This window comes from Podarcis raffonei, chromosome 6 (genome assembly GCF_027172205.1).
Source record: "Podarcis raffonei isolate rPodRaf1 chromosome 6, rPodRaf1.pri, whole genome shotgun sequence".
Lineage (NCBI taxonomy): Eukaryota > Metazoa > Chordata > Lepidosauria > Squamata > Lacertidae > Podarcis > Podarcis raffonei.
In genome coordinates this window covers 74,744,033-74,757,567 of record NC_070607.1, presented here as the reverse complement: position 1 = coordinate 74,757,567, position 13,535 = coordinate 74,744,033, and the positions used below count along the sequence as shown (strand labels likewise).

At 40.2% G+C, this 13,535-nt stretch overlaps 1 protein-coding gene across 4 annotated transcripts in view; it reads right to left on the bottom strand.

Annotated features, from left to right (window-relative positions):
* DHX35 (DEAH-box helicase 35) overlaps window positions 1-13,535 on the bottom strand; it is a 42,635-nt gene that overhangs the window by 22,050 nt on the left and 7,050 nt on the right. For all 4 annotated transcript variants that reach the window (XM_053394057.1, XM_053394056.1, XM_053394058.1 and 1 more), the window contains exons 2-9: window positions 9,463-9,596; window positions 9,010-9,102; window positions 8,223-8,300; window positions 5,229-5,333; window positions 4,640-4,701; window positions 3,009-3,078; window positions 2,352-2,411; window positions 4-116 (exon numbers count right to left, since the gene is read on the bottom strand). In XM_053394057.1, coding sequence (XP_053250032.1) covers window positions 4-116; window positions 2,352-2,411; window positions 3,009-3,078; window positions 4,640-4,701; window positions 5,229-5,333; window positions 8,223-8,300; window positions 9,010-9,102; window positions 9,463-9,596 — 715 coding nt within the window. The remainder of the gene's footprint in view (window positions 1-3; window positions 117-2,351; window positions 2,412-3,008; window positions 3,079-4,639; window positions 4,702-5,228; window positions 5,334-8,222; window positions 8,301-9,009; window positions 9,103-9,462; window positions 9,597-13,535) is intronic.

Here is a 13,535-nt window from a genome sequence, read left to right as displayed (position 1 = left end):
GACCTCTGAATGTAGAAGACATCCACTGGAAATGTTCGCCCTTCCACTGTAAGGATCATGCTGGTATCTTTGCTTGGGTCACTGGTCTCATTTTGGTTAAAGAAATCCCTAAATTTCTAGGGCAAAGATAGCAAACAATTTTTTGAAAATCAGTGCGTTGTTTAAACGAGTCCAGTTCCTAACTCAGGAGCCAAAAGTAGGGTGTTGCTACTTTTCTCTTTCAAAATATAAGCATAGGGAGGGACCTAACTAACTCATTCTGTCACTGGCAAGGATTTCTGCTTGAGCAATGGACCTTCCCCCATTCATCTCCCTGTGGGTGTTCCTTGCCCTCCTCACATCTGCTCGGGAGGACTGGGGAAACCCCCAGATCAAATTTAAGAGATACATGGCGAGTTCGGCTGCTTAAGTGGAAATCCTTGCACTGACAGAACAGATTAGTTGGATATCACCTGTTATTTTCAGGAAAGCAAGACATTACTGTGAGCAACTTATGCTCCAGGTGACTTCATTACTTATCTGCATATCTATGGAAGAGCATACATAGGTCCTGGGATTTTAGAAGAACTTTTCCTCCTAGTGCTGTGTTGTGATTGGGAGGAAAAAACATCCCAGGTAACCTGGCAAAGACACCTATAATCCCTCATGTATCCCTGCAAGCAGATGGTGACAGGATGCTCAAAGAGGGAAACGACTTCTGACACAGATTTTGCTGGTGGTGGTAAATTAAAGTTAGTTCCTGCTAGGCTACTTAGAATTACTTGGGCAGGTCTGACCCAGCTTGCAGGCTCAGATTTGCCACCCCAGCCCTATGGAGGTCGAGCAATATAATTTAATCCATCTCTGTGAACTTCTGATATTTTATGCTGCTACAAAACATACTTCAATATATAACCTAATAACATTAACAAGTACCGTATTTTTCGTCCCATAGGACGCACCTAGTTTTTTGGGGGGGGAATAAAGGGGGGGAAATTTCCTTTATTTCCCCCCCAAAACCAGGTCGGGGAAACCAAACCAGGTCGGGGAACAGTGGGATGGCAGCGCTACGCCTCCCCACTGTCCCCCAAGCTTGTGGGGCTGGCCGATGTCTGCCCAAAGCGCGGGGTGCTCTGCTTCAGCGCGCCCCGCGCTCCGTGCAGCAGGCTGCTATCCGCAGCCTGGGGAGCCCCGCGGGAATAAAGTGCTGATAAAGTGAAGTGCGGTGATAAAGTGCGCACCGACGCCTCTCGCTCTCCAAGCTTCAGCGAAAGCCTGTATTCGCCCCATAGGACACACACAGATTTCCCCTTCATTTTTGGAGGGGGAAAAGTGCATCCTATAGGGCGAAAAATACGGTACATTTCTCCATAACTAGTGCTGAAATGTTTTTCAAAGTAGCAACCAGTCTAGGTATCCTTGGTTTTGTAATTTCTTCCTAATTTGCTTAATCTAGTAATATCAGATATTTTGGAGAAAATATGGCTGACATCAGAAGTTTTAAGTCATGTTACCAATGTAAAGGGTGCAGCCTTTTGATTTTTAACCAAAAACAGGGAAAAAAAACAGATCAAACAGAAAGAATGCAAAAGTTGCAATTTTTGCAATAACTATTTCATAAATATGAATAAATCTAATCCCTTTTAAAATAAACTGACCACACAATTTCACAAATTGGGTATTATCTGCTCTAGAACCTTCTAAAAACGATTCATTTCACAGAGTTCAGGGAAATAGCATGTAGTGTAACCCAAAACTAATAGCAATTAAGCTTAAGCTTTATGCACATTAGTACCAGCAGATTAAGTGTAGGCAATACCATCCAAATTTTATTTTACTTGGATTGGAAATACAAATCTTAGTGGCTTCATAAATGTTCACCTCAATGAAAGGCAAGCATTTCAGCTGTGAAAGTTATCTGGGTGAGATTAAAATGAAAGCTGAAAACCCTTTCCCCCTTCCACCACCTCCAAAATTTTCATTGTTAAGAAATTAGCTCCCCTGCCCAAACTGAATTGGGGTAGGGAGAGAGACCTGCTAAATTAAAGGGAGTTAACATAAAAACTTAACAGTGATTTTGTTCAACTGCCAACTATTCTGATGGGGTTTGGTCTGCCTCTGCATGAATGTGTTGATTAGGCTACCATGTCCCATACTCTACTGAAGAGAACCTCCAGATGTTGTTAACCTCTAACTCTCATCAGACCCAGTCAGTATAGCCAGTGATACAATATGATGGGAGATGTCAACATCTGGGGGGGCCACAGGCTCCCCGTTACTCTTCTACAGAATGAAATACAAGATGATAAGTGTTTCATTTTCTATCAAAAATAAAATGGGAAAATTATTTGAATCTAACATGTTAGTTCTACCTCTGCATCCAGTGTAGCTGATGCAACAATCAGGCGAAGGTCTCCTCGTTTCTTCTGAACCTGTGAGACACAGCAGGGGTTTTTTAATGCTCAATTATGGTTAATCACCACAGAACCCCAGAACTGTTTGTATAATTTATGAAAGACATTGGTCTCATATGCATACAAAAACAATAGCAAAATCAAGTATCTCTGTTTTTCAGGAAATGACTTATCCTGTTCAGAGTCTATGCATTGCAAACCAAGCCAGATATTCCCACGTTTGAAAATCATGTAGGTGTATGAGCTTAAGTAATATGCTACCACTAAAACAATCCCCACCACCGGTGTATCATGCTTACAAACCTTAGGAAAATGTCTTAAAGCCCTGTAAACTATTAACAAGTATGGTAGGATTCATCTTGCTGTTTCCATCAGAACTGTTCCTTCTAGAATAGCATCCATTATGAAAATCAACTCAAAATTAGCACCATTGCAAGCTTAACAGAGCAGCAAACTCTTTGATAGTAGGACATAGGTAATCAGCTCACAAACACAGGCAACTGAATAGACACTCTGAGCAGGTTATAATTCTAGAAACACTATAACCTTTTGCTCAATTCAGAAATTAAATAACTGTGGGGGAATGGGGGCAGGATGCACAAAGAGAGCTCTAACCTTTTTTAATAAGCCAATGGCAATATCTGTATATAAGGTCCTCTCGTGGGCTTCATCCAACATGATGACACTGAATCAAAGAGAAAAGAGCAGAGTTCCAATTATGAGATATGAAAGCTGAAATTACGTTCCCCTTAAAAATTCCAATTTACCAAGTGTAACACATTATATAATAGGCAGAATTCAAATAATTATGGAAGTAGTATGCAAGCTGATCTTGAAAGTCACACATTTATGACTCAGCTGAATTTAAAACTCCAGCAGAGCTGCAATAACCATAAATTAAACACGACTGTGGGGGGAAAATGGAATGGGTAATGAAACGCTAGGGATAGTTTTTCTTAAGCCAATAACTCCTTACGGTAAAAGTACAAAATGTGAGGCCTGAAGATTGTGCGTGCAAGTTCATTTATACCAGGGACAGGGAACCAGTTTCAGCTTAAGGGCCACATTTCCTTATGAGCAACCTTTGGGAGGCCGCACGTCAGTCTTAGGATATAGTTCCGTTCCTCCTTAAAAGGGAACAGGCATGACTATTATATGTTGAATGCCTGTTTACTTCCAGCACTTGCTGGGAACTTCCGTTTGTATATAGCTTTTGCATTACTGCTGTTTTGCTGGAGAGGAAGGGAAGCAGACATGCTTTACTTTGTTCCTGAACTATGCTTAATAAAATGTTGTACATTATGCTTACACATTTCTCTGTCCACCTCTTCTGCTGTGAAAAGACTTACACACTCTGCTGATAGAGCATGCACGGGTTTCTAAACGTATCTGAGGCTCGTGTCGCTAATTGATACTGTTCCAAGGGAGACCGGCTGCCGGCCGGTGGCTGGAGCCAGCTGGGGGACTGCCTGATGCCCCCGTCTTCCCAGCAGTATCCCAACAGTCAGTACAGGTGGGGACAGAGGTAAAACTGGGTGTGACTACAGTACTGGGTAATAACAGTGGGTGGAGCAACAAATGTGACTCTTTCCTCAGTTCAGCGCATTACTGAGAACAGAACAAAAATCGTGCCCCATTAGCTAAAGTGGTACCTCAGGTTAAGAACAGTTTCAGGTTAAGAACGGACCTCCAGAACAAATTAAGTTCTTAACCCGAGGTACCACTGTACATTCCAACCACACAAAAGTCAGGGGTTTCTACACAGACACCCCTCCATCTTCCATCCGGACAAGAAGAAGGCATTAACACAGTTCAATGACACATCTGCGCCTGGCAAATGTAGTCAAGGACAGCACAGAACAGGACTGGTGAAGGGTACAGCTGGGGCAAGGGTGTGTGGCCTGAGAGAAGAGGCTCAAGAGCTGGATGCAGAAGCCTAGACAGCTGCATTCAGCCCCTGGGACAGAGGTTCTTCAACCCTGACAAATTGTGGTATTCCTCTGGGATCAAGGGCACTGTACTTCATTGGCGCTGCTCCTAACTCGATGCACAATTACAGAAGGTGGTGCTCAGAATTTATTGTTTTATTAAGTTCCATAAGTATCCATGGCAAATTACAGAACAATAAGCAAAATGAAAAGTTAATCACTGCTGCCAAACTAAAGATAAATGTGAGCAAAAGGAAAAGGTGGGGGAAGCCTTACATCATTAATGTATACAGCAGTTAAAAGGGTTGTTAGCCTAACCTGTATCTTGTTAGCAATGGATCAGCCATCATTTCTCTCACCAGCATTCCATCAGTCAGGAACTAAAACACAGATACAAGAACAATCAACGACTTGTTCAGCAACTTCAGCAGCACAAAACTCTAGGCAACAGATACACAATTCTCTGCATTTCCAAAGTTCAGAGCCCAGAATGCATCCTTATGAAGCCAGGAAAGCAATATCGACATACAAGAAGGTACCAGCGTGATTGTGGGAACTCCAAATTGTGTAGAAGTGACAAGCAACTTTATCTAACAACAGAAAGCTAGGTGGGGGTGAGGGGAAATGGAGTCCCCTGGAGAAGGGCACGCCTACCTGTCTGGAATACTGAACAGGTGCTGCAACATGTACATTTTTGCAGGTTTCTCTTGCGTCTACTGCGTTTTCTCAGCCTATGAATCTCTACTGGCTATGTATGGTGCTATGTATAGTGCTGAGTATGGAATAGTGTTTTAGTGCTATGTATGGAATAAAGAAATGGGTATACATTTCACTGGATTAGGAAGATAAAGCAAGGGACACTAATTTCTGCACCTATGGGTCACAGGCATTTGTTCAAAGATGTTACCTTAATCCTTGTAGCTTGTGGATCAGTACAATCATCAAATCGTATGCAGTACCCAACTTCATGACCCAGCAAGGCACCCCTTTCCTCAGCTACCCGGCCTGCGATCTAATAGAAGGAAGATGAGGAGGAGGTTTAAAACTGTAGACATCAAACAAAACTTAATTCTTGAACTAGGTGCCATTAATAATAATTGACATGTGTACGTAGTTAGAAATTGAATTCAGCTAATTTGGCTAAACTGAGCTAATCCTGTTGGACAATTATATAACTTCTGCACAAGCATCCCTCGTATGACAGGGATCTTTTAGGATCAGTGGAGTTGCAATTACTGTGCTTCTACAGGGACTGCACGACCTACAGGTTTAGCACAACCTATATTTGAAAACTCTACTCATATTAGTCACTCAACACAAGGTTTTGATTGCCCAAACAATAATAATAATAAACAAATAATTTTTTTATTATTATTTATAAACACCAAACTTATTATTATATAAAATTGTTTATAAACATCAAACTCAGAAAGCTGAGACTGGAACATCAATGTAGCTAGAATCCATTTATACAGCAGGCAGGCTATTTATAATGCATGTATTCCCTCAATTACAATCAACCACTTGACTCTGGATGAATTCTAGTTGTGCCAGCTGTAGCCCCAGGATATAACGGCCTACAATTGTATTAGCAGTTAGGCTGGCGCTTCATGATGTATTAACACTTTCCATAGAATCCCTCAGTGCCTTGCATGCATTGCAAGACTTCTCAAATGGTCACAGATAAAAACATCTCCTCTCAGGAACCACCTATACAGTGCTGGCTTACTGTCAGCCTATGTGAATTAAAAAATAGGATTGATGAATGGTTAGAAATAGGAAGGTGGAATCATACAGTCAGCTTAATTCCTGGATATATGGATTAACAGCTAGCTTTCCGCCCTCTCAATTTTCATACTTTCCTAATTCAAAAGACAAAATTTTGAATGGCAAAAGTCTCAACATTAAAACGCCTGAACAACTAGGTTTTTCAACCCAGAAGGCCATTGCTCAAGGATAAGGGTCTAAAACACACCACCAGTTTCTAGCACCGAAAAGAGTGAGGTCTAGCCACCAAATTTTATGCCACAATACATTCCTGCCATTTTTTTAGTGTTGCAGAACTTTCCTGTTTTGGAACAGGAGACTAATATAACTACTTCTACAGACCTATTTTTAGAATGCTTGGCTATTTCCAAAGCATAAGTTGCACAAAAGCACTGAAGCCTTTTCTTTGTACATCATCTTCCCATTGTCCCTTTCTTCTTGACTCCATGTTTTCAGGCAATATATTTTCATCTCCTGCACTCCCAATATTTCCAGCTTACTGAAGAGACAGAGACTAACAAGCTTAAAACCCCTCACACTTCATATGAATAGAAAAACTGCATTGTACAAAGCCAAACCACTTGTCCACTAGCCCAGTACTGTCTGCTCTGTTTGGCAACAACTTTCCTACTGAGGAAATTCCTAGCTCAGCTACCTGAACTCCCTTAACTGGAGATGGCAGGCTGAAAATTGAATCTGCAGTAGCCACTTGAAACTGAAAATTGAATCCTCTGCTTCCTCCCCATGTCGTGCTTATGTTTCTTCAAGACTGCTTTCTCTAACAATGTTCTTATCAGCAATAAGCAGCCCACTCTAAAAATCAATTTCAATTAGTTATAGTGCTACAAATGAAAGCACAAACTGGATCCATGAAAGGCTTTTGTGCCAAAGGCTTAAATATCCAGGCACGTTTCACATTTGTTCATCAAAATGGGCCATATGGTAAAGCTATGCAGCCTTGAAACAAACTAAAAACAAGCATAAAAATGCAAATCCAAATTGTGTGTAAATACACAGCCTGGAGCACATTTTAGAAGACGCAAAAATTCTCTCTAAACAGAATGCCTGTAATATAGCATGCATATATATATGTGTGTGTGTGTGTGTGTAAGCCCTGCACATCATAACTGCTAGTTCAAAATTTTGTAAAATAACAATGATAACTACCCTTCTGGCAAAGAACAATCACACAATAAATGAACAAGGGCTGCAAAAATGTTAAATATTTTCTGCACCCTACTTCAAGCCCTTGTAATAAAAAAATATGAACCATGTTTTAATGGTTACATGCTTCTTTGGATCCTGTACAAAGCTGTTCTCACCACCCTAACTTCCTACTTTTAATTACAGGTAGATAGCCGTGTTGGTCTGCCATAGTCAAAACAAAATTTAAAAATTCCTTCCAGTAGCACCTTAGAGACCAACTAAGATTGTTATTGGTACGAGCTTCTGTGTGCATGCACACTTCTTCAGATACTCAGCTCATACCAATAACAAACTTAGCTGGTCTCTAAGGTGCTACTGGAAGGATTTTTTTTTATTTTGTTCCTACTTTTAAGCTGATGAGTTTTAAACTGCTATGCACTGCATCTCCTCGAAGTAAAATCTTTTGCTTGACCATGATGTTATTCCAGCAAATGGCTTCCATTGAGAGACCCACAGGATGTGGCAGTTTAAACCCATCGACAAAAAACTGGAAGCAGGACAGCAAACCCTGAGAAAGATGCTTTCACCAATACTTGCTCAATGTTTCAGTCAAAACAAGAAGGAATTCTTCACCAGAATTCATGCTCAATTGTGATGGGGGAAAGAAACAAATTACTTTGTTCTTACTACACACATCATTAGGGAGGAGGGGAAACTGGGCTAACACCCTATTGCAAAGATTTTCACTGAAAACATAGGGCCTTGAGCAAGTCAGCATCTGTCGGACTCTGTGTCAGAAGACAATCAGTTACGGAGCCCAGTTAAGGTCCCATTACTACATGGATTTTAATGAGATTCAGGAATGCTTAGCTATGCACTGGGTTGTATCAAAAGTTGATATGAACAGTGCTATACAAAAGGTTAGAACATATTATCATTCCCCAAAAGAATAATACGCAGACAAATAGTTTGAACTGGAGGCACTCACTGAAACACAAGCAACTCTCCGGGGTTGTGTTACTCCCACCACTCTCCCTTCGGCAGTCCAGCCAGCTTCTGTTAGATACTGTAATCAGGAAACAAAGTTATTAACATAGATGGTATAAAAATTCTAAGTTAAATAGTTGCACTAGCGGAAGCCAGTGCAACAATTTCTGTTAGCACAAGGAACCTTCCTGCCTCTCCTATCTATCTAAGTTCACAGCCTGGGGCCAGGGTACCTGAAGGATCATCTGTCTCCACATGTTCCTGTTGTGATCCTCATAAGAGTTTCACAAGTTCTCCTACTATCTGGGGAATTGTGAGGGGTTTAAAGGGGGAGGGAGCGGTCAGTGGTGGTTCCCCATGCCTTCCTCAGAAAGACTTTTCAGGCACCTAACAAAGATGTCATATTATCTCTTAACTTTTTTATTTAATTTGATCCATTTTGTAGATGCTGTATTGCACCCAACGCTGTCCATGCTAAGATGCTCATGCAAAAGGACTTCCAACTTCTTCATCTCACCTTTGTAGCCTTCTAGACGCCCTCAAAATCTGCTTTAATGCTAAGGGGCCCTCCAGAGAAAATGTGGACTACATGCAGGAGAAAGAAAGGTGAAGTCCCATTGTTAGAGCAGAAGTCCATTTATACAATGTTGGACTCTGTTCTTTGCATTTATGCTGCTTTTATATATTCTTCGGCTTTTATTGTACTTGCAAACTACCCTCTGTACTGGGTTGAAGGGTAAGAGTATAAATTCCTACAGATGAAGAAAAATGAATCATTTCATACTCACTTGAGGAATCTGAGTGCTTTTCCCACATCCTGTTTCTCCAACAATCACCAATGTCTGATAATTTTCTACCAGATAAAGGATGTGATTTCTAAGCTGAAAGAAAAATAGATATTCAAATGTGATTTAGAATGGCTGAAGAAAACAAGTTCAAAACATCAACTGAGAGAAGTGTTTGCACAAAAACAGCATAGATTACAACCTAGCACAAACTCCTTAAAGCCCACTGAATCCAACATGTGCCTAAACTGATAGCGGGACGTGTGCATTTTCATCCACTCAGAGTTACTGTACAAAATAACTGAATGTTCTAAAAAATTGTTTTGCAGAGAAATGCACTTTCTATGTTGCAAATGCACTCTCATTTTTCATACTGCAAAGAAAATGTAGAAGAAATGGCAAAATACCCAGAAGATAATGTGCACGATGATGCAAAGTACTTAAAGAAATTGATACCTTAAAAACTGGTAGTTTTTGCCTCTGTTGTTCAATAGAAAGGGAAACATACGGATTATAGATCACTGAAACACTAGAGCTTTCACCAGCGCTCTGTCTCTCCTCTGAAAGGCTGACACCAGGCCCTTCTGTCCCTGTATGACCAAATAAATAAATGTCACTACTAATAGGATGACAAGACTTTTAGACAAATGCAAAGAAAGTGGAAAGATAAGTTTATCAGAATTAACCTCTGTAGCTTTTGTAACATCCAAGGCTATCATGCAAGGGAGAATTACAAACCAGTGTGAATGCTAAGATATTCAAAATTTGTTTGTTTAAACCACTAGACATAGCTTGCCCTTAGCCAGCACACCAAGCCCCAGGAAGTCCCACCCACCTTTCCCCACTGCCCAGCTGATCCTCCATGGGGAGGATTGAGTATCTATACATAACCAGTGTGTGTCTGTGTGGGCAATGCAAGGCCTATAAAACCTTGTCCCCATTTTTATGTAAACAGGTTTTACCGAGTTAAATAGAGCCTTCCAACACTGTCACTCTATGTGGATGGTATTGGCTGTCAGCTGGGTACTTGTAATGTAGAATCCTCCATAAAGTTTTAAATTTATTTTCTGTAGAAAACTTCGCTGGACACATTAAAAAGAAGCGAGACACCATTTAGAACAGCAGGATTGCCTATTGGGACCAATTTAATAATTGAAATAAGGTTAGAAAAACGTGTTCCTACATTTTCCTAATCATGCTCCCGTGTCTTTAATGGGGCTGCCACTGTTTGTCTGTAACAACTAGTGTATTCAGTGACATTAGCAGGGGGTCATGCTGGTTCTCATAGTGTACAATCAACCCAGCTAATTTCTATGGCTGTTAAAATCTCAGAAGCAGGAGTGACTGGGGGTTTTCTAGGTAAGTTGGCAAACCTTTATTTAAAAGCTTGCAAAATAAAAAAGGAGAAAATTCAGCATATTTAGCACATGCCATTTTCTAACTACAAGACACAGAACTTCCCCACTCCCTCATTTCTCTTTATTAATGATGGAATGCAGTTCACCACACTCTAACAAATTATGCATTTATTTATGAGTATGCCCTACTGATATCACTAATGATTACTTTTGAGTAGGCATGCACAGAAGCCAACTGCAAGGCCCAATCCTAAATGCATTCATTGAATAGGGACCTGAAGACAGCAATTCTATGTACATTTATTAAGAAATAATTTCACTGAATCCAGTATGGCTTAGCTCCATAAGAAGTGTGCCGATGATGACAGAGCCTGCTCAACTCAGAAGGACTTATCACGCATATAGGATGCATGTTTCAAGATGTTTTATCTTTTCGAAGGCTCACTTAATAATGCCCGCAACAACTACAAACAAACTACAAGCAAACATTTAGTCAGAAATAAATTTACCTTTCAAAACCATATCATTAATCCTTGTGGATTTGCTGCAGATTACTAAAGAGCTACTGACAGCTGTAAGTGCTGAATCATGCAACTGATGTTCCAAGGAGAAAACAACAACACCCCCATCATTATGGATATGCATAATTTGCAGTTTTCCCTACGCAAGTTCATTGAGATGCCCTTCAGTTTGTAGGAGCTATGCCATATGGTTGCAGAACACAATAAATGAAAACCTCTAATTATGCCAGGCTGACTTAGGCCCAGTCAGGATACATTTCCAGGAGAGTATGAGCAGCACTCAAGTAGCATGTGTGTGTATATATCCTTGCAATCACAATTTTGAAGATCCCCATGCACCCAGTTTTTCCAAAACTTGGTTTTCCTGACACATTTACATATTTGTCCATATGCATGGGGTGGTATTTGGTTTATTCATAGTACTCCTACTGAATTAATGAACATGACTTGTTGTCGTTTAGTTGTTTAGTCGTGTCTGACTCTTCGTGACCCCATGGACCAGAGCACACCAGGCACTCCTGTCTTCCACTGCCTCCCGCAGAACATGACTAAATTAGGTCAATTAATTTCAATGGGTCTTCTCTGAGTAAAACTTAACAGTGTGTTTTCTGTTAGTATAAACATGTATGTCTGGTTATATATGTCATGATGGTCAAGTTGTTATTTTGTAGAGTAGCACTGTTTATCATTCACGAGCTTCTCAGTAGTTGGTTAGTTTACAGCCCAACCTTCTACTTCATTAAGCTCAGATGTGATGGTGACTTTTAGTTCTAGGAAACTTCAAAGATTTCGTCGATTTGTCAAAAGTAGTTCAGAACTGCATAGCCATAATGACAAGCATGAAACTTTCCTCACTATGCATCAGCATCCCAACACATTTGGTAGCCAATATGCTTCAATTGGATGTTCTTCTTGATATTGGACAAACTGGAGATCATCTCTGGGTGATTTCTTATTCAAGGACAAATCATTGCCATGACTTGTTGTTGATGCAACTGTGCAGCACTAAATGGTCCCAAAGAAACCAGCACGCCTCAAACAAACTAGATCTTACTTGGGAAAGGTATCAGCATGGGGACAATACAGGCATAATGCAGAATTCAATACTTGTCCTGCTAACAGACCCATTGAAGTTAATAAACGTGACTACCTTTGGTTTTATCAATTTCAATGGGTCGCTGAGGAGGGCTTAATTGTATACAACTCATAATTGATAGCTAATGTTTCACATTCATTATACATCTGCCACCATATTCTACAGGTGCACAAAAAATGAATTCAGGCAATAATGAAGTAATTGGTCACTTCCAAATTATTCCTGCAGAGGCAATAAGAGCCATTACTTCCCAGCCTGTTTCTCGTCAGTTCCAATTAAAAATATCTGAGAGTTCAAGCACAATCTTTGTTAAAACTTGGCTCATGCTGGTGATCAATAGAAGCAACACAATGTCCAAAGATGTATCATAAATATATATGGCATGAATCATGTACATCACTTCTGCAAATGCAATGTTCTTGTCAGAAGCTAACAAAAGAATTGGTAGAACCTAAAATCCAATCAAATTATAGTTTCTATGGCAGTCAAGGTCATAAGAGTTGGAAGGTTTAATTTGCAACATTGCCTGTGGTAAATAAACGGCAGTATAATACTTAACAAAAAATAGTTTCAGATTAAATTTACCATCCAGTATGCTCAAAAGAACCAGTTTCAAAAAGCAGCAATAATTTCCTCAATGCCAATCAATATGTGTAGATAAAATTACCAAGCATATCGAAGAGCAGGTCTTGCTGGAGCAAGACTGACTAGCATCTGACTAACCTTTTTGAGTGTGTCAGTGAGCATGTAGATAGGGGAAAATCTGGAAAAACATTGTGTACTTCAACTTTCAAAAAACTTTTGATGAAGTCCCTCACCAATGACTCCTGAATAAATTTGCAATCATGTAATATGAGGCAAGAAATCCGCTTTATGAATCAGCAACAGGTTAGAGAACAGAAAACAAGAATAGGAACAAACATCCAATTCTCATGCTAGGGATCTTTAGGAAAGGAACTGAAAATAAATCTGTTAGTATCATAATGCCTTCATACAGATATATGGTTGACTGCCCTAGAAATATTACAGTGGTACCTCGGGTTAAGAACTTAATTCATTCCGGAGGTCCGTTCTTAACCTGAAACTGTTCTTAACCTGAAGCACCACTTTAGCTAATGGGGCCTCCCACAGCAGCTGCGCCGCCGACACACAATTTCTTTTCTTATCCTGAAGCAAAGTTCTTAACCCAAGGTACTATTTCTGGGTTAGCGGAGTCTGTAACCTGAAGCGTCTGTAACCCGAGGTACCACTGTATTCACATTTCCGGTTGCTATGCCAAAAAAAGGATATTAAACAGAAAAGGGTGCTGAAAAGAGTAAAAAAAAACAGTGCTGGAACAACTCCCGGATAAAGACAGATTTTTTTTTAAGGTTAGACAGAAGGTGAGTAAAGGTCATGATAAAATTAGGCAAGGTCTGGTGAAGGTTTTCTGCCTCTTCCATAATACTAGAATTTGGGGACATCCAATGAAGCTGAATGTTGATTTAGGACAGTCATAGGACAGTAGTTGCCTGATTAAGTTTCCTAGCCTAGCTCGAAGATCAATCCTATCGG